General features: G+C 42.0%; 1 protein-coding gene across 2 annotated transcripts in view; it reads left to right on the forward strand.

Annotated features, from left to right (window-relative positions):
* The window catches only part of HPCAL1 (hippocalcin like 1), a 99293-nt gene extending 75286 nt beyond the window's left edge, over window positions 1-24007 (forward strand). For both annotated transcript variants that reach the window (XM_063125164.1, XM_063125163.1), the window contains 3 exons: window positions 18006-18409; window positions 19483-19588; window positions 22833-24007. In XM_063125164.1, coding sequence (XP_062981234.1) covers window positions 18032-18409; window positions 19483-19588; window positions 22833-22930 — 582 coding nt within the window. In that variant the 5' untranslated portion in view covers window positions 18006-18031 and the 3' untranslated portion in view covers window positions 22931-24007. The remainder of the gene's footprint in view (window positions 1-18005; window positions 18410-19482; window positions 19589-22832) is intronic.
* The last annotated feature ends 967 nt before the right edge of the window (window positions 24008-24974 follow it).

Below are 24974 nucleotides of genomic sequence, written 5' to 3' on the forward strand. Positions count from 1 at the left end.
CTCAGCATGGGTCCAAAAGATCAGCTAAAAACAACACACACACAAACAATACACACACAATAAAACAGTTTAAAATTACCATCACTTGGGTTCTCGTCAAGATGTTAGAAGCTATCGAAGAGGCAATGCATTTTCAAATGAAAGGGAGAGTCAATACAACTTTAAATATCAGAAACTACTTACAGAAAAGGGGAGGTTATTAATTGAATGGTGGTTAGATGTGGGGGTGGAAAGAGCTGGCACGTTTGTATTCAAGTGCCTATTTGTGCTGAGTGAATCTTTAGATATTATTTTAGTTGCCGAGTTCATGTTACATAGCTGATAGTGGCGTGTCTGTTCCTCCTTTGAGTTGGGGTATAACTCTAACACTAACTTTGAGCATCTTTACATTAGGGGAAAAGCACGCTGCCTTACCAGGGCTACTCCTTTGCACGATTTTGATGTGCTCCATTACATGGGCTGCCATTTTAAAAACAGCCTGGAAACATCACTTAGTTCTGAATATGGGTGCAAGACTGGTAAGTGGAAGAGGGCAATATGAGCACTTCACGTCAGTGTGTGGCCATCTTCAAACTCTTCCAGTCTGTTTCCAGATCCAATTCAAGATGCTGGTATTGACCTTTAAGGTTTGGGACCAGAGGGCAATATCCAATGGGGTACAATCACTAACAGAATTTATGTTATGTTGTGTACTACTGTAGTGCAATGCCAATAGCCTATGACATTTCTGTGTGTGCATGGGTTAATTCATGAAAGCCCTTGCCAGGAATGCATGTTTAAAGGATGGTACTTCCTGAGCTGAGGCTGGGAAGGATCTTATGAGACTGTGGGTTACCAGGAGTTGGAGACTCTTTGGGCCTGGTAGTCATGATTTGGATCTGGTCCATGGCACTTCAGAAGAGGAGGGTCTCCCCACCCATTTTAGCCCTAAAATTCCACCCTTCGCCCCATGAGAGATTTAGGAAAAAGAAAAAGCCCTCCACTGATTCCAATAGATGCTTTTCCCTTCCCCCCCCCCAGCACCTCCCATGGGAGTGCAATTTCAGGACGAAAACAAGTGGGGGGGAGCGTTAAAGCCTGCTCTCCTGAAGCATCATGGTCCTGATCCGAATTGGGGTGGAAAGTAAACATTTGCTGGAGAGTAATAATTTAAAGGAATGTTTAGTTTGGCTCTCAGACCTTGCTGTCTGACACAGGACAGTTATATTTGAAAGAATGGGAAATTAGAGACAACTACTTAAAAAGTATTCCAGCATTTGCACCATAAAGGCCCTAATCAGCCTGCATGCATCTCCTCATGACTGCAATGACCACTCAGCCATGACTTATTTCAGGATTCTTAACTTTGCCCTAACTTTCTTTCTGAATAGGGCAGCATATCAGTTGATTACATAGTTCACATTCTGGTTTCAGTCTTGCTTGATGTGTCCTAATTTACATATTACTTCAAAGTCCCAAATTTCTGGGGCTTGTTATCTTTATGTGGGATCCAGCTTTCTGCTGTTGCCTTTGTGCTTCTTCAACCTAAAAGGCTGGTCGACAAGTTCAATACTGAAAGGTTCTAGTTCTTGATGTACTCATTGCTTAAAGCTTCATGGTGTCTTGTTTAAGTTGCTCCGTAAAATCTTCTTTAGCTCAGTCCTTCTCTAAACTGCCTTAGGCCCTTTCTCCACCTAAGGATTATCCCAGGAAAATGGAGGGATCGTCCCTGCCTGCTCCCGGGATCCCCTGGGTGTCATTTGCATGCACAGGGATGATCCCGGGATGATCCATGGAAAAAAGGCAGGTGTAGAAATGGCCTGAGTCTCACTTTCTCCTCCATTGAGTGATACTTCATCTCCTCTGAACTTCTGTCAATCCTTGACCATTCATTCCCCATTTAATTTAATTTATTTTCATTTATTTCATTTCTATACCACCCCATAACCAAAGCTCTCTGGATGGTTCACAAAATTTCTTCTCTCAACCCTTCTCTCGTCTGTCTCTTGTATATCATGTACAGCAGCAGGCATGTTGTGGGTGCTAAATAAATGTTTGATGGTGCTGTGTTAAAAGTGTTTTTAATTTTAATTTTTTTAAAAAACATAGCTGCAAGACTATTGTAACTCTGTTATATACCTGGCACAGTACGAACATAAAGATTCTATGATGTGGTCAAAGTGGGCTCACTTGCCTATCACTTTCTTAATGCAATGAAGATTTTTTTCTTGCAAAACAGCGTTAAAACTGTAAGACAAAATAGAGTGCAAGTCAGCTCCACTTAACTGTGAAGACTCTTTAGACTGACAGGAATTTAGAAGGAAGGCAAAATATTTGTCACTGAAGTCTGGTGATAAGACTGTGTAGACATGTAAGAAGTAGATTCGAGGAACTACTGTGCCATAGTCATTTTATCATAGTCAACACAAAGTCTTTAAATATAAAACACTCCTTTTAGAACAAAGCAGGAAGAAGAACTAATATATTTTATCTGCCTTCATGCTCCATGGTGCGAGATGCTGCGGATCAGCGCAACACAGCAAATCTCTTACTAATTCACAGTGTATTTTGATGTGTTTTGCTGGCAACTCCTAGATACGGTATACACAGTAAGCAGAATTCTTCCACTGACCCCGTACACAAGAATGCTAAGCCCTAAAGAGGCTTTGATGCTGACAGTTAAAGGACATCTGGCATGGAAAGGCTATGAACACTGCCATGATCTAAATGAATAACTCAAACTGAATCTTCCTGAAAAGCAGAGAACAGGACCTTAATTCTGCTTCACTTTCTTTTTATTGTGCATTTACTTCAGTTCTGTTCTTTTTCTTGCCCTATCTAATAATGTCAAAACCAAACAGAGACTGATAAGATCATATGCTGCCGTGTTTGTATTGTGAAACATTCACGTATTTCATGCAATGACTTTTTCTATTTTTGAATAACACTTCACAGTAAAATCTTTAAATTGAAAGTGTAAATGCTGAGGGGGGTGGAATATCCTTGACAGGGATGTGTGGCAGAATTTTTTCCAGTGGTTAATTTTTCTGTGGAATAATTTCCATTTTATATGTTCATTAGTAGCAATGAATGGACCCCAATTTATAAATACAGTATTAGGCAAGCTTTGGCGTTTCAGACTTGTAGATGAGTGTCTGTATATCATGCACAGTTTTTTGTGTTGCTTAAATTTATTAGTGTGTCAGCAGTTTTTGGCAAAGTTGGGTTGTTGGCGTGGTTGACAAGCCACCCATAACCCTAAAATAACCCATGGGTTCTGGCAGGGTTGTCAAACACCCGAACAACCCACCCTTACTGGATTTACATGTAATGAGAAGCTAAGGCATGCCTCCGCCACACACCAAATATCCAGAATGGCAGCACAGTGGCTTCTTGTTACATGTAAACTAGGTCATTGTGTGACCTAACTAACTTTTCCCCGTCTAAGACTAATTACACTGCCTTAAACAATATAACCATAAAATTATGATAACTTCTCAATTTTTGAAAGCTTTCAAAGAAATTAATTACTTGTTTATTAATTTCTCTTTCATTTCCATGTATTGTCTTGGTGGGTTTTTTCTAGCTTTCTTTCAAAATCAGTTGTTCTTGATCTAACTTCTCTTCACCGCACCCCTCTCCTGTGCCCCCCTTACCGAAAAACTGCCTTTTCTTGTGATAATTCAAGTAGCTCACAAAACGAAGGTAGAAAAAGGCTCTCTGTTTTAGGTAAATGCGGTACGTGAAAAGTTAAGTTGCTTGCGGTATGGATATATATGCATTGAATACATCCATATTTGTGGAAATTGTGCTGAAAGGTGGGAATATGTGGTTTTGTTCTTTTAGGAGTTACCATGGTAAAGTCAGAGAATAAGCCTCTGGGAAGCGATTTGATGAAAGCCGTGTAGAGCAATTGACTGAAATGTTATAGAGGTGCTAGCAGCAAGATTTCTTTTCTTTGTCATGATTAATGAGAGATTTGGCCATTTAATTTTGTAGCAACTACCTGAAGCACAAGTTCTGTTTAAGGGCTTCCCCATTAGATGTGCCTTAATAAATTAATGTATATGTCAGTTACTTAATTTCTCATAATAAATTGATTAGACGACAGAAGAGTTATACTGAAGCCTATTACATTTGAGAAATCCAGTATTTTAAAACAAAATGCTTCATTGAAATTGAATAACTGAAACCAATATTTCAAGAGTACTTAAAAATTATCTAAACAACAAAAAGTAGGTCAGGAGTTGTTTTTAGTTCTTTAGAATGCAAAGCTTAATTTGACAGCTTTTTTAAAAAAAGAATTGTGTCTTTTGTAAGAACATAAGAAGAGCTGTGCTGGAACAGACAAAGGGTTATCTAGTCCAGAATCCTGTTTCCTACAGTGGTTAACTAAATGTCTATGGGAGCCCACAAGCAGGACATGATGGCACCCTCCCACGCATGTCTCCCAGCAACTGGTAGACAGAGGCATATGCTTCTCACACTGGAGGTAGCATATTTATTTATTTATTTATTTATTTATTTATTAAACTTATATAGCCAGGGCTCTCTGGGCGGTTTACAGAAATTCTAAAATTGAGGTAAAAACAAGTATACAAAATTTAAAACTCTAAACACAGAACATACACACATAAAGCATTAAAAACCGATTAAAGACTAAACATGTGGGTAATTAGGATGTGCCTCCATATGCCTGGGCAAAGAGGAAAGTCTTAACCTGGCGCCGAAAGGATAGCAGCGTTGGCGCCAGGCGAGCCTCATCAGGGAGATCATTCCACAGTCTGGGGGCCACCACCGAAAAGGCCCTATCCCTTGTTGCCACACTCCGAGCCTCTCTCGGAGTAGGCACCCGGAGGAGAACCTTAGATGTTGAACGTAGTGACCGGGTATATTCACCGGGTATATTCATATAGCCATCATGTAGCCACTGATAGCCTTATCCTCTATGACTTTGACTAATCCCATTTTGAAGTTGTCCAAATTGGTGGCCAGAACTACATCTTGTGGTAGCAAATTCCATAGTTTAACAAGGTGCGTGAAGAAATTGCTTTTTTTTCTCTTTCCTGAATCTCTCACCATTTACTTCATCAAACAATCCAGGATTCTAGTATTATGCGAGTATCCACTTTCTCCACGCCATGCATAATTTTATACACCTCTATCATACACCCCCTTTTTAAGCCAAAGAGCTCCACATGTTGTACCCTTTCCTCATGGAGGAGTTACTCCAACCACTTGTTCATTTAATTTATTACATTTATTTATTTATTACATTTATATACCATAGCTAAAGCTCTCTGGGTGGTTTACAAAGGTTAAAAACAGTGAACATTAAAAACAAATATACAAAAATTTAAAACTATCAAAAGCATAAAAACAGCAATATCCATTTAAAACAACTATTCTGGTTGTTGTTTGGAGCACCTTTTCCAGCTCTGTGATATGCCCTCTGAGATGCAGTGACCGGAACTGTACACAGTATTCCAAGTGTGTTCACGTCGTAGATCTGTAAAATGGGCATTATAAGATTGAGGGGAGACATGATAGCACTCTTCAAATACTTAAAAGGTTGTCACACAGAGGAGGGCCAGGATCTCGTCTCGATCTTCCCAGAGTGCAGGACACGGAAAATGGGCTCAAGTGAAAGGAAGCCAGATTCCAGCTGGACATCAGGAAAAACTTCCTGACGGTTAGAGCAGTACGACAATGGAATCAGTTACCTAGGGAGGTTGTGGGCTCTCCCACACTAGAGGCATTCAAGAGGCAGCTGGACTACCATCTGTCAGGGATGCTTTAGGGTGGATTCCTGCATTGAGCAGGGGGTTGGACTCAATGGCCTTGTAGGCCCCTTCCAACTCTGCTATTCTATGATTCTATAATATTAGCAGTTTTATTTTCAAAGCCTTTCCTAAAAATCCCCAACATGGAATTTGCCTTTTTCACAGCAGCTGCATGAAATGAGCTATCTATCACAAGCCCAAAATCCTTTTCTGGCCCAGTCACTACTAGCTCAGACGCAATAACATATATATATATATATAGAAGCTAGGGTTTTTTGCCCCAATGTGCATCACTTTGCATTTGCTTACACTGAACTGCTTTTGCCATTTTAATGCCTATTCTCCCAGCTTGGAGAGATACTTTTAGAGCTCTTTGCAATCCCTTTTTGTTTTAACCACTCTAAATAATTTGCTATAATCAGCAAACTTGCCCACCTTACTGCTCACCTCTAACTCCAGATCTTTTATGAACAAGCCCTGACCAGTGGTGGCTCCTGGCCAATGAGACTGGTGGGACAGAGAGTAGGTCAGCTGAGGCAGAGCCAAGGGGCCAACAACCTCTGATCTTCCTACACAAAAGCAGCAGGGCGTCCATTGCTCTTGTGCCTTTCAATCACAAACCCAGTGAAATCATAAAAGCAACAGAGCATCCATTGCTTTTCTTCCATGCAATCACAAACTCTTCTCTTTTTTGGATAAAAAAAGTCCAGAGCTATTTTCTTGCAACCCCAGATCCACCTAAGCATGTACACACAAAAACACACAGTTTTCTTTCTTTCTTTTTGAGCAAGATGTGGTAGTTGTGGGACAGTAGTATTTTTTTCTGAGCACGCTATGGCAGTGGACTTGGAGGCAGGAAGGAGAAATGAGTCTGATAAAAAATAATAATCCCAGGACCATTGCAGTATCTTGCTCAGAAAAAAATGCTACTGCTCCCCAACCATCAGATCTTGCTTTAAAAAGAAGTGGGGGAGAAATGACCCACAGCTACCAGATCTTGCTCAGAGAAAAATAAATGACCCACAGTCCCCAGATTTTATAAAAATTCATGCCCCACAGCAATAACAGTCAGCTACCCCCCTCACCCCATCCCCCCCCCCAAAAGGGGGGAACCTTTACATATGGTTTTGGCTGTTTCTTCTCAGCTGGGCAGAAAACACAGAAGAAAAAATACTTCACTAAAAAGAAGGGCTCTCTCTGAGCATCTTCACACGGGGGGAAATCATGTTTGCTTACTGTCACTTCTCCACCCGTGTGTTTGTCCCTCATTGCTTCCTCTTTCGAAAAAGGAAGTAAACAATGTGCACATGGCCTATTCAGTGGGTCGTTCTGATCACACCGCTTCTCCTACGCACAGCAGGAGATAGCGGCAACTTCTGTCTTTAAAAGTAAGTCAGCTTACTGGGATTTGGGGGGGGGCATGAAGAAGGCTAGAAGGGGCTGGAGGCATGTGGGAGGCAGGCAGTGTCGTGAGAGGGACCTGCAAAAATCCGTGAATGCCCAGTAACAAGCGTGCAATAAAACACTCATCTGATGGAGCTCTCTGTCTCTGTCTCTCTCTCACACACATGTAATATTGTTGCTTTGAATTTAATGAAAAAATAAAACTCGGAGGAAGAGAAAAACCCGATCTATGGAGTTAGAAAAGAGAAAGTGAAAAAAATCACTTCCTGAGCCAGTCCCACAGTCATTTTCACTGGATACCTGGCTGCCTGGCCCATCCCTGAACTATTCTGATTGGCCTAATCAGTGCTCTTTCTACTTCACCCCTACAGCTCTGTTCTGATCAGCCTAGGGGCTGGTGGGCAATGTGGCTTCCTCTTTCTCCCCACCCCACCCCCGGCCAGAACTTCCTGCCTGTTGGGAGGAGTGCCAGTAATCTCACCCCAGACAGGTCTCTCCAGTTCCTTCCCTTTCATGGGGAAGTTGTTCTGCGATCGTGTGCCTTGCATGTGCACACATAAATGAAGCTAGTGAAACTGGGCAGGAGAAAATATTTGGTAGCAGCAGCTGGCAGGATGCTACGGGAGGCTTGAGTTGCTAGGCAACATGCTACTATAATGTAAGTTTTAAAACAGGTGGCAGGGGAAGGGGGAATGCAGCCAGGTTTGGGAGTTTGTTGCCTCTCCTACTCTGGAACTGAGCACTTATTCCTCTTTTTTGCTTTTTATCCTTAACTAGTTACAAATCCATAAGAGGACCTCTCCTCCAATCCCATGACTGCTATGCTTGTTCAAGGTGATAGAAGTCCTTTTGAAATCCAACTCTCTCTCTTGCTAGAAAGTATAATTCTCAATATTGAACTAATACGGCTTCCTGTGGGCATTCAGGGACACAAATAGCACTTGAAATGAGTAGTTGGAACATCCAGGGCTCCATCACACCTACTTTTTCCCCCTGGTTTGCCTCCTCAATTTCTAGCTCTGTTTCATTAGCGTGTCAAGCTAATGGTCCCTTTCATGTGGGTTTCTGGTATCTCACTATACCGATGAAACCTCCCTTTCCTTTGTTTGCTCTTCCACCCCACCCCACCCCTTCTCCTTCCACCTCCAGTTCATTGGTGGTAACATTGTGATGGGTGTGGGCTCCTCCCACCCCCACGCTCTGGCTTTGTTGTCTAGTGATTTACCAATTTAACATTCCATTTCTGCGGGCAATGAAAGTGGGCTGGAGCAGTAGAAGTCCATTCATCTGACTCAGCACAAGTCCATTGGTTCAACACAGTGCTGGAGGAGGAGAACCTGCCCTTCCTCCCCTTTTATCAGCAAGCTCTCCCTTCAAAGTACACACCCCCAACAAAAGAAATAGTGAGAGGATGGCACTACACAGGGGCTGAAGGGCATATTAATTCCATTTGGGGAAAATAATCCAGACTTTCCTCGCTCTAGGAAAACATGAAAAAGGGAGTGGAAGAGGCTGGGTGTCTGCAGGACAGACACGACATCATCTGAGTTCTGTGCTGCAAAACCGCAAACCAGGCATGTCGAGAGTGCGATAAAATGTTGGTGTGATGGAGCCCCCAGGGGACTAGGAAGAATGCAAGAGTATTGTTAAAAGTGCCCCAACTCAGTAAGATTGCAAGGTGTTCATAAGCAATGCAGAATACTTTTTTTTCTTTTTCTTTATGTATTAACATAGTTGCGTCTGAACTTGTAAGTGTGGCTGATTCAGTATCTAAAATGGAAGACAGCCATTTTAGATTCAACTTGCAACCTTTCTCTGCAGAACTGATTAAAATGATCTAGCAGAGAAACATTTCCTTGAAAGAACAGATGATTTTGCTAAGGTACATTAGCGCTGTTACTGCAAATGAAACATTTGAGGCTGCCTTCTTGTAGATGTGATTTCTTCCCAAGCTAAAAGATTACAATGGAATAAATTAGGTGTGCAAAAAAAATGATTGCGCATTCACAGTACACAATTCTCTTATTTATTTATTTATTTATTTATTTATTTATTTATTTATTTATTACATTTCTATACCGCCCAATAGCCAGAGCTCTCTGGGCGGTTCACATGCAGTTGTGCTGTTTTGGAATTACTCCACATAGTGCAATGATTACAATAGGTTAAAAACAACAACTGTAAAGGGTATCTTGGCAAGGTGGCAAACTCTGACCTCCAGAGGCATGGGATTACACAGGAAGGGAGCCACCACACTGAAGGCTCTTCTTTTGGTGGATTCCATTTGGTCCATGTAAAACCACTGGGATCATACCCCCTGATGATCTCAGTGATCTGACAGGTTGGTAATGGTCTCTTTCTCAGATATCCTGATACCATGATGTTTAAGGTTTTAAACACTAGAACCAAAACAATAAACCTGGCCTGGTAGCAAATAGACAACTAGTGCAGTTCCCTCAGCAAAGGAGTTGCATGTTGAAAAGGGGCAGCTCCCAATAACAGCTGCACTGCTGCATTCTGCACAAACTTCATCTTCTGGAGCAGCCTTAAGGATAGCCCTACATAGACTTGAGGTTAGTAATGCTTATACCACTATGGCCAAGCTATCCCTGTCCAGGAGAGGCCGTATCTGGTGAACCACCTGAAACTGGTAAAAGGCCTCTGAGCCAGCATGGTGACAGTGTTGGATCTAGGAGTACCCCCAAACTACAAACCTTATCTTTCAGAGCGAGTGCAACCTCTCCCAGAATAAGCAATAAGCCTATCTCCCAGATCTGGGAACCACTCATCCATAGGGCTTCCATCATGCCAGGATTCAGTTTCAGTTTATTGGCCCTCCAGCTCATCACTGCGTTTAGGCAGTGATCCAGGACTTACGCAGCCTCGCCTGATTCAGATGTCACAGGGAGATAGAGCTGTTTCATAAGCATACTGATTGCACTTGGCTTCAGATCCCCTAATGATCATTCCCAGTGGCTTCATATAGATGTTAAACAACATTGCAGACAGGATGGTACCCCATAGCTCAATTGCCAATGGTCACCCAATGTTACTCTTTGACATCAACCTCACATGTAAGACTGGAGCCACTATAACACAGTGACTCCAGTGCCCATCACACAGAGTCAATCCAGGAGGATATCATGGCCAATGGTATAAAAGCCAATGAGAGATCAAGCAGAATTAGCAGGGTTGCATTCTACCTCTCGATAAAGGTCATCCATCAGAGTGACCAAGGCTGATTCAGTCCTGTAATCAGGTCAAAATTCAGACTGGAATGGTTCTAGATTATCAGTATCCTCCTAAGAATCCTTGCAATTGTTCCACCACAACCCTCTCCAGTACCTTCCCTAAGAAAGAGGTATTTGCATTTGGGCAGTAGTTGCCTAAAACCATTGGGTCTGGAGTGGGCTTCTTCTGGAGTGTCTCCTGAAGGACAGCAGGAACCACCCCTACACATAGAGAAGTATTGACCACACCCCAGACCTACCCAGTCATACGTGCTTGAATAGCTTTTATTAGCCAGGAGGGGCAAGGATCGAAAGGGCACGTATTTGGTCGCATTGCTGCAAGCACTGTGACCATGCCATCAAGCCACAGCAACTGAAAATGATCCCACAAGATCAGGCAAATGATGGTGTCAGACACCTCAGCTGGAACTGTGTTAATAACAGTGTCAATTTTGCTGCAGAGGTGCATAATTTTGTCCTCAAAGTGCAATGCAAAAAGGTGACAGTGGGTCCTTGAGGGGACCAGGATCCCATTTGTTGGGGAGAGTGATAATAGCCCCCAGACAGCTACTTGAGGAAGTAATGGAGGCAGCAAAGTAAGCCTTCCTTGCTGCTCTCACCCCTGCGCAATAGGCACAATTATGTACTGTAGTGCATGCTCAATCATCTTCACTTCAACTCTTGCCCCATTTGCGCCCTCGCTAATGTCCAGCCAGTTTCATTAACTGTATCCCCGTAGTATACCAGGGAGGAGAGCAAGCTCCACTCCACCAGAGAGGGCACTCAGGCGCAAACAGTCGATGGCCCTCTACATCTCACTGTTCCATTTATTTTGGGGATTCTCTCTTTTCTTCCCCCCCATCCCTTGTTGTATTCTCTTCCCCCCCTTTTTTTTTGGATTCTCTTTTCTTGCCCCATCCCTTTGTTGGGTTCATTCTTTTCTTGCCCCCTTATTTGGATCTCTCTTTCCTTGTCTCCCTTGTTGGGTTCTCTCTCTTTTTGCCCCCCCCCCCCGTTGGATTGTCTACTGCTTACCACACTTTCCTTTCCCACCTGCTCCTCCTTCCTACCCCACCCTTAATGGCCTCCCCAATGTCATCCTTCAGAGGTTGACCCAGTTGCTGACTGTGGGGTTTATGCTGTACAAAGATGAAAAATAAAATAGCACTTTCCTTAGTGAGTAAAAAGGGACCAAAAAAGATGGAAATGATTTGACTTGTAAGACTAGTGTGTGATGGTTAGATCTTGTCTATGGCTACATCTATGCTTCTACTTTATAGCGGTATTGAAGTGCACTGATATCTGTTGGGGCACAACCTTAATTCCATATACCACTTTCATAGTGTTATAGCCTGCTTTTTATTCCACATTCATAGTGATTTGACACAAGGTGTAGATCTGGTCTGCGTTTCCACTGTGAGGTTATTAATTCTAGCTGCCCTTTTAAAAACAACAACAGAGAATGGGGGGGGGGGACAGAGAATGGAAAGGGTTTGGTTCCTTTCTTCCCTTTCCCAGATCCCTTTGCACAGGCAAGACGTTTTGAGTAGCATTTTGAAATGAAGATGGAGAGCGAGTATTTGCCTAGCTGTCAATGTGTGCAATTAGCTGGAGAGTTCCTCTGTGCTCTTTACATGGCTTGCAGCTCTACCAGCTGGGAGCTTAGTTTAAACATTACAACATTTGGGAAGCAAGCAGGGCTCTATCAGAGCAAACAGTGAATAGGAATAAAGCTAGGAGGCTGGGATGTTTATGGTATCTTCCAACACAGAAGTAGCTAATGATATAAACACAGGTTTCTGTTTAAACCTGATGTGTTCTATTAAGGAGCAGCTGGTTGCTTTTTTTGGGTCTCTGAGCAGGATAAGGATTTCATGTTGCCAAGGCTGGGTAGACAGTAAATGGAGTACAAATGGCACACAGGAGAGTGTCATTTCTGATTAAACCTCTCCAGTTATGTCATTATATCTTCCTCACATGCAAGGTTTAAATGCTTCTATGCAAATTGGGCTGGGAAACAGCTTGCACATTAGTCTGGTAGTGGCGCTTGTTTTGTTTGGTTACATTTGCAGTGTTGTTAGGCCACAGTACGTTACCAATTCCACCCCCCCCCCCTTGCATTAGTAAATGGAAGTGAGGGGAGGAAAAGGCCAGAAATGTGTTTCTACATAGCAGAGAGATCACTGATATATGTAGAAGAAACCATGTGGTGATGGTATGTTTTAGTTTTTAGAAATTCCCCCCTCCCCCACAAAAAAACACACATCCTAGTAGAAGCCAAAATACACAACAGCGCTGCTGAAATGCTGCTTCTGAATTTTGGCAGGGGAAGAAGCACGCAGGTGCAAGGTCTCAGAACTGGGAGGTGGGGGTGAAGAGAAACTCATGGCTTGCTGCTTACTTCTCTTTCAACCTGAGGCATTCTCTAAGCCCAGTCTCTCTTCCTCCTTCCAGATACTTCAGAGCATGGATAGAGAACTGAATTCGGCCTGCTAGGCCTCTCTCCATCCAGCCTGTGAAGGCCTCAGATGAGGTCTTTCCCCAAAACTCCACCCCGTCAAGGAGGGAAAGGAGGTGGGAGAACAGCTGGGCCATGACTTCAAGGCATGCAGGGGTGTGTGTGTGTGTGTGTGTGTGTGTGTGTGTGTGAGAGAGAGAGAGAGAGAGAGAGAGAGAGAGAATGAGAATGGTTTGTGTGTGTATATGTTGGTGTGAATGAGATTAGTCTGTTGGTGTGAATGTGTTTGTGAAAATGTGGGGGTGGGGTATATCAGCAGTGGCTCTGTCCACTGTTGGCATGTGGCCCTTGATACCCTGGGGCCAATTTGGCCTTTGGATCCTAACTAGTTCCCACCTCTGTTTTAGATTGTGAGGGGGAATGACCCCCACACCACAATATTAAAAGACTGGGCAGGGTGAATTGACCTTGGAAAATGTATGTCCTTCAAGCCCAATTCCACCCACCCACTGAAGCCTCTCTGCTTTGGCTGGCCGCTTCCCAACTCAAGCTTAGGGAGATGTACTGCATGCAACTTCTATGCCCAAGCTACATGCTTTCCAGCTCAAACGCATGGGCTAAAGGTGGGTGCATGTCCCCCAGTTACCTATCATGAAGCAGCAGAGTTTGCTAAACATCATAGACTTATAAACTATGATGCTACTTGGAGTACGATGATGAGCACCAAACAAGCTAGCCTTGCAAATAAGTCCACAAAAGTTATTACCATCCTACATACATATCCCTGTGTTAATAATTTGTGGCCCAAGACTGAAAAAGAACAAGCTTCTACAAAACCTCCCTACCTGGTGGAGATCTTACCACAGCTGACCAGACAATTCCCTATTAATAACCCAAAGTTCACCCCTAAATTAGTGTAATACTAGTTTATACTACAACAAAATCATGCAAAATAAAACATTTTTATCTAATCATTTACCTTTTAAAAACCTGCCTCAACTCAATATATAGGGAGTTGCAAATCCAAATGGGTTTTAGCATTGCTGTAAGACACTTTTAGGTGTGAAGATTATGTAAAGAATAAATTTGGCTAGAGGAGTTCTGGGACATACTTACTTTTTTGCATTGAGTTGGAGTATTATTTAGTATTGCTAAAAGAAAACTCAGCTCAAATTCTGGACTGAGAATTTAAATCAATTTAAAATGTGCAAACTTGATTGTTCTGCAGATCTTCTTCTGTACTTTACTGTTCTTAGTTTTTTGAAAATGTTTGGTTTTGTGTGTGGGTGTGTGAAAAGTAAGTTGCAGGAGTTGGTATTTGGCAAATTATGCACAAACACTATCGGCAGGTTTCCAAATATATTAGAGCCAGAATAGCATACTGGTCAGTGTCAGATCAGGATTGGGGAGACCCAGTTCAAATCCCCACTTGGACGTGAAACTCACGGCCACCAAGTCTCAGCCCAATCTACCTTGCAGGGCTATTGTAAGGAAAAATTGGGACAGCGGCGGTGGGAAAGAACCAAATATGCTGTGCAGAGCTCCTTGGAGAAGAGCTGGGATTTAAATGTAATAAAGAAATACAATTGGAAAGTTATATTTTCTCAGTAATTCCTTTCTTTGCCTCTTGCATTCCAAATCTTTTATTATAATACAGGTATAGTATATTATTATTATCATATGATATCATTCTACTTCATTGGGGACCACACCCATCATTGCACATGCTGTTTAAACAGAGTTGTCTTCTGATTGCAGTGACTTGTTAAAATTATTCTTGGATGTATGAAGGTTTCTCTAATATTTGGTCAAGGCTATGACCAAAGTACAGAGAGCCCATTCCATTTGTGTGTGTATGTGCCCAAGGACTTTTGTGTGTGCATTCATTTTCTATAGTTTTCGCTTTCCAATGGTAGCTCCAGGTATTCCATTTGATGCTGCTTATCATGCAACCATCCTGCCTCATTCATAGAATTTTACAGAGGGTCCAGATGCCACTGTCTTCCAGGTGTAACCCTCCTTTGGCTTGCTGCCACTTTTTCCATCATTCTTCTTGGCACCGAAAATCCATTAAGGGAGGGAAAGACAGAATGGTTCCACTGTGTCTTTTGACTGGTAATCCTGACTAGAAGTCCTCCATCGAGAAGCAGAGCCAGTATTAAGGGTAGCCATGGTCAAGCACCTGCCAAGGGCCCACACCCCAGCAAGGGGCCAATAATAAGAACCCCCTTGATTTGCTCCTCCTCTTCACCCTTGCAACCTGCTTGCTCACCTGCCTCTTGCTCTGGACCAGACAAAGGTGTACAAAATTATGCATGGTGTGGGGAATGCGGATAGTGAGACAATTTTCTCCCTTTCCCATAATACTAGAAACTGGGGTCATCCCATGAAGCTGATTGCTGGGAATTTCAAAACAGATGAAAGGAAGTAGTTCTTTACACAGCGCATAGTTAAACTATGGAATTCATTACCACAAGATGTGGTCATGGCCACCAATTTGGATGGCTTTAAAAGGGGGGTGGATAAATTCTAAAGGAGAAGGCTATCAATGGCTACTAGTCCTGATGGCTAAGTGCAACCTCCAGTATCCGAAGCGGTAAGCCTGTATACGCTAGTTGCTGGGGAACATGGGCGGGAGGGTGTTGTTGCACTCATGACCTGCTTGTGGTTCCCTGGTTGACAACTGGTTGGCCACTGTGTATGAACAGAGTGCTGGACTAGATGGACCCTTGGTTTGATCCAGCATGGCTCTTATGTTCTTATGTTCTAACAGTTAAGAGGAGGAGGAGCTGCTACTGCCGGCTTGCTCACTCATTCTCTGCTTGTCATGCAACGAGGAGAAAGAGGAAGAGGAGCAAGAGGAGCAGGTGACAATGATGATAGACTCATTGAGAGAAGGGCCCATTGAGGGTGTCTAGCCTAAGGACCCAAAAAAACTTGGAGCCAGCATTAAACACCCTTAATCTGTTTTTTTGTGGAAACTGTCAGTTTATAGATTTTCTTTATGGGAGGAGTTAATTGAATGCTAGCCTATACTTCCCAATCCAGAAATCCCCCTATTTTACAGCGGGGAGTAGACCTTCAACTGTGCATACAGCATAACATCTGCAGCTAGGTAGGTGTGTGTGTGTATAGAAAATTCTAGGATTGGGTAGACTGGGAGAGATTCTAGGAACTGGGTGGCAAGCACATACATCTGATGCAGACATTTACAACTTACATGCAGGGAGTGGCAAGGGACAATCATGGCCTTGTATTCCTCTACTGTGTTTACTAGGTTTCTTGCTTGGGGTGATCATGAGCTTCTCCACTCAAGCAGTTTCTTGCACATTCATGATTGTTCACTCACAGAAGTTTGCGGATTTTTTTCATGACAACGTCGACTTCCAATGCCTCTCGTGCTGTTTTCAAGTGGAAATCCGTTATTTTATAAAACTCTGAAAATGCAGTAATAAATGAAAAAATGTGCTATAAAACAGCACCATCTGCTGGTGGTAGAATTGAAATGTATGGGAAAGAACTGGCAAAAATGGGGGAAGCATTTGTATTTTGCTGATCATTAAACCCACGAAGACTCTAGAAGGCACAGCCCTGGTAAGGCTACGTGATTTTTGCTTAATGTGAACTGGCCCTAAAAAGCCCAGTGGGGAAATCCTTGGTCAGTTGTTACTGGTCTTTTTGACTGATCAAGATCACTGCTGAAAAGCTGTTTAGACAAGTTACTGCATTCCAAAAGTGTGGGCTACTATTTTTTTTAAAGCTTTCTTAGAGTGACAGCGCACAAAGACTGAACAAATTATCAGATTTGCAAAATTCTCCCTTCAGATGCTTGTGCCAAAACCACAAACAAGGTGGTGGGATCTGCTTAATGTTCACTTACTTCACTGCTCAAGACTATCACCTTAGAATGCCAGTTTTAGTTTTACTCCATACATTTCTAACTGCATAGTGTGTCTATTATTTACATGTTAAACATATACATGTTAAATTGGCTGAATCACTTGAATGCTCACAAAGACATCTTCCTGGGTAACATGCTTGTAACATGTGCTAGTGAGTGGGAGGGGCAAGTTCCTTTAGAGTGCTCCTAATTAACCTGGAGATGGCTTCCCAGTAGTGTTTCATGCTTCCTTCTGTGCTTGTTATCTTTACATCTTGCTTATTTTGTTTGGAATGCCTGAATCAACTTTCAAAGCACTTCTAAAATCTTTGGCTATGCAACTGTGTATATTTAGCTAGGATGGAAGACTGGGAGAAATGAAAGCACCATATTCAAAGTCTTAATGAGTCGGGGAGGAGCAGAGGAAACTAGTATGTTAAAATGGGAAGTACATCAGGATGAAAGCACACCCCTTTGATAGTGGAATTATCTGTGCAGCACTATATATTGTCTATGTTTATACACCCAAGAAAAACATCTTTATAAAACAATATTTGTTGAAAATTATGCTCATGAGTTGGTGCCGCCTTCTCTCCAAACCCACAGATTCCCTTAACCGTGGTGGCGTCGAGTAATCCCCACACCAAGGAGGGAGCGCAGGGTTTTCGGTGGTCATCTTGGTACCGGAGCCACCACACCACTCCCTTCCTGGTTTCTAGAGACCAGTCACTGGTTGCCTTCCACCAGGATCAGCCCCAGAGTAAGGTCAGATGGCGGAAGAGCCGTACTGACCTCGCTTCCACCGAAATAGTCAGGACAAGTCCCCGACTTTTTCAAAGTGCAGCTTCGCGGGAAAGCCCCACGTTGGCTGCAAATCTGCAGCTGCATCATACAACTGACGCAGCGTGGATTTGCAGCCACTGTGGGGCTTTGGCCATATGTAGACTGGCTGCATATGGAAAGGCCCCATGACTGGATACAAGTTATAGTTTGTATTATATGTTTTGTACAAACGAAGGGGATCCACATTGCCTTTCTCTCTTCTCACATTCTGTCAGCAGTGATAAACTTGGACAAAGGTGGGAAACAAAGTGTTGGATATTTCTTCTCAAGAAATTATTGGTCAAACAGCCCCCTCCCTTGTATTGATCAAACGGTTTGAAATAAGCATTAAACTCTTATATTCAATCTGTATGTTTAATATCCCTAAGTACTGAATGTCAGCAGCGGGTTTAAAAGTAACTTAATTTGTGTTGTTGTTGTTTTTGCAGCCCTGTAGAGATTAACAAAGAACAGAATGGGGAAACAGAACAGTAAATTGAGACCTGAAGTTCTCCAAGATCTCCGAGAGAATACTGAATTCACAGACCATGAGCTTCAAGAATGGTACAAAGGCTTCCTAAAAGATTGCCCAACTGGCCATTTGACTGTTGACGAGTTCAAAAAGATATATGCTAATTTCTTCCCCTATGGAGATGCCTCAAAATTTGCAGAGCATGTGTTCCGTACTTTCGATACCAACGGCGATGGGACCATTGACTTCCGGGAATTTATAATTGCATTGAGTGTCACTTCTCGAGGGAAGCTTGAACAGAAGCTGAAGTGGGCATTTAGCATGTATGACCTTGATGGCAATGGCTACATCAGCCGTGCTGAAATGCTTGAGATAGTGCAAGTAAGTAAATCAGTGCTGGAACGGTACATTAAAAAAATAATCCAGTCCAAGGCCTTTAAATATTAAATTGCATATTTAACATGTAATAGTGTACATTGAGCTCCTCTAAACGAGTGATTTATTGCACAATTGTGACTGGGCACTCATGGACATTTTCAGGTCTATTACATGACATTGTGAATGACTGCAGTATCCCCTGGAAATCCACTTTTAAAGTGGTAATATCTGGTTAAAAGTGAGATCTTCTGCCACTAGATGGCGATGTATCAATAGATGTGAAGGAAGGGGAAGTATTCAATTCAAAGCATGTCGTCCCCCTCTCCGCCCTCTCAATGTAACAATTGTGCCAAAGGGCAAGGAAATAAAACGACAGAGTAGTCAACACAATTTCCCTTAATGCAGAGATGCTGACAGATCAAGCTTGGGAGTCTACAAGTGTAGATTGTCTTGATTTGTGTGCCACAGGACTCGAGCATATTCCAGATGAAGTTCTTCCCATCTTGTACCAAACAGCTGATCCAAAAATATTTGTGTTCATATGTGTGTTTGTGTGTGTGTTTACACACACACATACACATACACACACGCATACATCATGTGCACATAGAGCAGCAGTCTTTGCTCCAAACCCCTGTAGTGTCCCCAGATGTCCATCCATTTACTTTCCCCCATTTTAATTTCTCGGGAGGGGGATAATGTTTGTCAGTGCGGTACATAGAAAAAACAGCACCCCATAATAGTCCTCACAATAATCGCAATATGTAAACCTATATAATACTATCAAACTGATGGACATTGTCTAGTAAATTATAATACTCTGTATTTGTTAAGACTAATAATAAATGCTCGTATATAAAACAGCACACGCAGTATATGGGGAATGTATTGTATGTAAATTGTATGTATGTATTGCATGTCCTGATTTTGCTTTTTAAAAAATGCAGAATGAGCTCTTTCCCCATAGCTTAAACTATAAGCTTCCTAGGTAATTTCCTATCTGCCTTGCTTTAGTTTGGTCTACAATCCTTCAAATGTATAAAACATGTTCCCTGTTTTTTACTGTCCTTGTATAGGCAATCTACAAAATGGTGTCTTCAGTCATGAAAATGCCAGAGGATGAATCTACTCCAGAGAAACGAACAGACAAAATCTTTAGGCAGATGGACACAAACAATGACGGTATGATTCCTGCAGCAAGCCTCTGTAACAAACCTGGAATATTTTATTTATTTCTGTATTTATTTATTTACAACTTTTATATATCAGTCCATTTCTAGAAAGATTCCAGAGCTGTGAACAATAAAAGATAAAAAGTCAAAACAAAAGAATAAAACTCTATATTTAAAATTATTATTTAAAAAACCCAGAAAACTGATTAAAACTGCGGCTGGTCAGTCAAGGAAGGCTTCCCTGAATCAAGATGTCTTCAGGGGGCACCAGAAACATTGCAGTGTTGGTGCCTTCCTAATGCCCAAAGGCATGGAGTTCCATAGGAAGGGGACCTCCACACTGAAGGCTCTTCCCCGGGGGGGGGGGACATCAATCAGGCCATAGGTCCATGTGGAACCACCAGGAACATGCCCTTTGATGACCTCAGTGACTGGGGAGATTGGTAAAGGAGAAGGCACTCTCTCAGGTGTCCTGGTCCCAAGTTGTTTAGGGCTTTATACACTAGAAGCAAAACCTTAAACCTAGCCCAGTAGTGAATAGGCAGTCAATGCAGTTCCCTCAGCCTATCTCATGGATACAGGACATGATGGACCTTATTTTCCTCCAGTAGCGATCTCTCCTTCTTTCTCTCCTTCTTTTCCCATGGAAAAAAGTACCTCTTTTTCAACAAACTGCTTTGGGGGGCTGAGTTTTGCTTTAGAACTCTTGATCTATCGATCAAGCTGGTAGAAGGAGATGTAAGGGGGTTTGTCTGACCTGTAGTGCTAAGACCAGTCAGTGGTGCCATTGGAAGCAGATTCTTCCAGTTGGCTAATACAGTTATTAGTGAATAAAACAGTTGCAACAGAACTAAGAATAGCTTGGATTTACTTTCTGGTATACACTAGTTCTCTAGTGATATAAGAGAATGCATACATATGTAATAGTAGTTGAAACTGGGAGTAATAGTAATAAGGTAAGCAGAACATTACCTAACAGGTGTTATTATATTTAATGAACATCTTTCCCCACAAGGATAGCCTATCGAAATGTCCTAGTTTTACAAGGATTTAATATCTTGGTTGAAGATAATGGCATTCACGAAATATGAATGAGACCCTCTTTTCAGGTTTTTTATAAGACGAAAAGTAGTACACATCTCCAACATGAAAAACCTTCCCTCCGGCAAAATACATGTGATGGAAGTTATTCTCATATTAGGAACAATGGAAACTGGGTTAAGAATTGTCTTGGAATAGGGTTTGTTTGTTTTTAATAAAATACTGTCTCCTATGACAGCAAATGTAAATGGGATGTTTTTATGAAGTGCTGCCTATTAATCCTGGAATGCAATAACCTATATATCAAACAGCTTTCACAAAGGAAGAACATTACCTGGTGTTGTAAGTAGTCACTGTCAAGCAATAGTTGCTTCTAGAGATGGAATGAGAATTGGAAGGTGGATCCCTCAACAATTCAAGCACCCCTGTTCAAATAACTCTTAGATGAATCAAGGCAGGCACAGCCTCCCTCAAGTAAGCCCAGTTTCAATTCTGCTTGCCCCCCTCACAGCTCTCCAACTTCTACTCTGTCTCCATAGGACAAAAAAATCCCTCACCACGAGGAATGGAATACGGCTTAGCAGCTGGTAGAGGATTTCAACAAAAACTGGAAAAACCCAGAGGTTCATCAGACAAGTGTTTTATCACACGCTCACTACTGCCCACTTACGGATGGAGCCTCCCGCGCTCCTCCCGCGCTCCTCCCGCTCCTTTTTCCATAGCAAAATAGACCCCTTTTACTCTGACTTTTTTTAAAAAAAAACAATGTGCTGCAATTTCCTGCTGTGTGCAGGAAAAGCGGTATGATAATAATAATAAAAAAGACAGCCTTTGAATGGGCCATGTGGTCTTTGAGGAAGTGCAGAGAAGGGACTGTAAGGAAACGCAATTTCCCCGTGTGATGACACTCCCAGTGGGCTACCCACCAGCAGCAATGAAATGCAGAGTGTCTTTGTGTATTCTGGCAGGAAATTATGGGCTGGCCTACAGCCTCTATATGATTTCGTGGCAGGAAGCCATGCTCTGTGTGTCATTTGCCCAACTCTCCAGATTTCATTGACGCTCTCTGCTGGCTACTATTTAGCCCTAGGAAAAGAGGGTAGCAGCTGGTGGAAGATTGGAACATGTGCTCTTTAAGCATTGTTGAAGGCTTTGAAAGTCTTCTTGAGGCATCACAAGCATTTGATTTTAAGGCTTCAAAAGCCTTCTTGAGGCGTTACAAGCATTTGATTTTAACTCTCGAGACACATTGCACTTTGTGTCAAACACAGGGCAGCTCACCCATACTTACATCAGTTGTGGGAGAACTTAAATAAACCGTTACATGTGTATAAGCCATTTAAGTTAGGACACTGTTATGAATGATGATGATAGGGCACAAGGAAAGTTTTACTTTATGTTATCTGGGATTATGAGGGAGAGGGAGAGAGTGCTTGAAGATGCTATGTTCAGTGGCAACATCGTGATTGTCAGAATGTATACATACAGTGTTCAGGGAAATGTTTTGTGTTGATTCAGACAGCCAAGTCTGCAAACCAGTTCAGCTAGAGTAGTTAGACAACATGTCTAGTTAGTTTCAGATATTTTGGCATCACTGAGTGCAGGGAGGGTTATGCATTTGTTTCAAAAATATCTCTGCCTGGGATTTGGCTATCTGGATTTGTTAAAGTTCACACCTCGGCAAGATGTCAGTTCAAGGAAGCAATGGATCACTAGAGAGGTTATACATGTTTTCCATGTCAGTTCCATGAAATGTTTTTGCATTTATCTTGAGTGTTTCGGATTTGTAACAGGATGTGAGAATCTTGTCTGGTTCATATACTGGTTGTTCTGAAGTCTAGATTATATCAAGATTTCTGTAGACGGCCCCTCCCAAGAGCAGTCTGCTAGGTTCTGTTGAATAAGGATTACTGGATGAGGATGGATATATTGTTACTACCATAATACATAATGTGGAGTACAAATAACTATATTTTACCAAAATTTTATTCAAATGTGCCCTGAGCTGGGAGTTGTTTGAACTGTCATAATAATTGCCTGACTCATCTGTTCAGGATTATGTTTCACCTTAAAACTCACCGGCAGCAGAATATGTATGTTTAATCCTTCAATAATCATTTTATTTGAGTTTTGTAAATTACATTTGGCTACCACTTTTTGGCAAAGAGAACTTTTTTTCTAATTTTGTATCTTTTTTTCTGTTTCCCTTCAAGGTAAACTATCACTCGAAGAGTTTATTAAAGGTGCCAAGAGTGATCCCTCGATTGTGCGGTTGTTACAATGCGATCCAAGCAGTGCAAGTCAGTTCTAATTGAACTCTGGACAGTTTGCAAAGAAAATTACTGGCTTGTTCAAGCTTTGCTCGTAAATTGATGCCTTCTCAACCATTCCTCAGTGGTTAGTGGATGCAACTCCACTGCCAGATTGTCTGTATATCCAAGTGAAAGAGGGCCCCACTCCTCTCACCAACATTGATGCAACTCCTCCTCCTTCCATACTTCCATTTTTTCTCTCTCTCTCTACATAATATTATGACTCGCTCTTCACATCTATCATAACTTAAGGGTATGTTTACATGCAGGTTAAAGAGGGGTTATTACACATCACTTGGTTAATATGAATGGGTGACCTTCCAATAGTCCCTAAGAAGAGATGTGGCATGAACCTTTTGCCTGAAACAGCAACAGTAAAAGACAGGCAATGTCATTTGCTTCCCAGAAAATGGCTATGTAATGTGGAATAAATTGAGTAGAATTTTTTTTTAAGAGCATGAAACCAGTTTCCTTTCTATGAGGAAAATTGCTTGCACTTACGTAATGGTCTTTCCATTCTTTTAAATATATGTATATATATACTATATATTATATATACTATATATATATATGGTGATATATATATATATGGTGAGGTAAAATTTTAATATTTAGGTCATATTTAATATATCAAGTAGAACTCATGCTTCATTTCTTCTAGTTGTCTGTGATTATTCAAAACTTTTTTTTTAAAAAAAAGGATTGTGATATTTATGCATAGCAAAGTTGTCGAAAAGGCATTGCATGACTAGCTGTTTGTGGATATAACACTTTTAATTACCAATTGCAACACTTCGTTCATTTTTACTGTTGATTGTTCAAGCGTTTTGCTGTGTTAAATGAAATCTAAAAAGGAATAATTCTACTTCTGTGTTTCGCGGTGAAGTGCCACTTACTGTGGCTGCAGCATTTAAAATGGCTTTTGAGTGAGGTGAGGTGTTTTGACACGCACTTGCTATGGCCCTCTGACCTTGTTGCTGTCCATCTCTGTTAATAGTCTTGTGCATTTCAGTGTTATTTAATATCTGCCTAATGCCAAGAAATGTTAATTGAAATAAAGACAAATTTTCTTGTCGGCCCGTGTCATCCTTTAATCGCCTAATGCTTCAGGTTTGCACACGGCACAATTGCTCTGTGGAAAGCAATGAAATGGTCAGTTTAAAACACTGTTTACCCAAACACTAAGCAAATGGATCTTTCCCCATTCTTCCACGTCTTTAGAAGAGAGCTCGGCCTATTCACTCGAGGACATAAGAAGAGACATGATGGATCAGACTAAGGGCCCATCTAGTCCAGCATTCTGTTCACACAGTGGCTGGGAAGACTGCAAACAGGACAACAGGACAACAGCACCCTCCCTCTCATGTACCCCAGCAACTGATGAACAGAGGCACACTGACTGGGTTCACACAACATGCTAATCCACACTCAGTAGGTGAATGTGAGTTGTTCATTGAAACGTGGGTTAGCGTGTTGTCTGAACCCAGACATTTTCCACAGTGTGGCTTGATAACCATGCAGTGTGGCTGATTTTTCTCAAACAAGCCACCTTAAGAAATCATGGTTTGTTGGGTTGTTCAGGGAGGCCACACTGCATGGTTAAGAAGCCACCCATTGGAAAATACCTTGGGTTCAGAAAACATGCTAACCCACAGTTCAGCAACAACCCACACTCAACCACTGAGTGTGGGTTAGTATGTTGTGTGAACAGCTCCATTGTCTCTGATACTGGAGGTAGTATATAGCCATCATGGCAAGTAGTCATTTATAGTTTTGTGCCGACTTGCCATATGCTGACTATTTCCTTATACTGTAGAGGGGAGGGGGTGGCGTTTTGAGGCTGGATTGTGGCAACTCTGTCCATGCCTGAAACATAGGGCAGAGAAAGAAGGGGAAAGCCAAGGTACAGCTCCTACTACAACCACTTTTCTTTTTCTTAAAGCTTTTAAAACTTGATTTTGTTCTGACTTTATACTGCTAGTTTTACCCTTCCCTGTGCCTGTTTGGTGCATTCTCTTCCCCTCCTTATTGTTTTATTATGAT

The sequence above is a fragment of the Elgaria multicarinata genome, chromosome 4 (assembly GCF_023053635.1).
Source record: "Elgaria multicarinata webbii isolate HBS135686 ecotype San Diego chromosome 4, rElgMul1.1.pri, whole genome shotgun sequence".
NCBI lineage: Eukaryota > Metazoa > Chordata > Lepidosauria > Squamata > Anguidae > Elgaria > Elgaria multicarinata.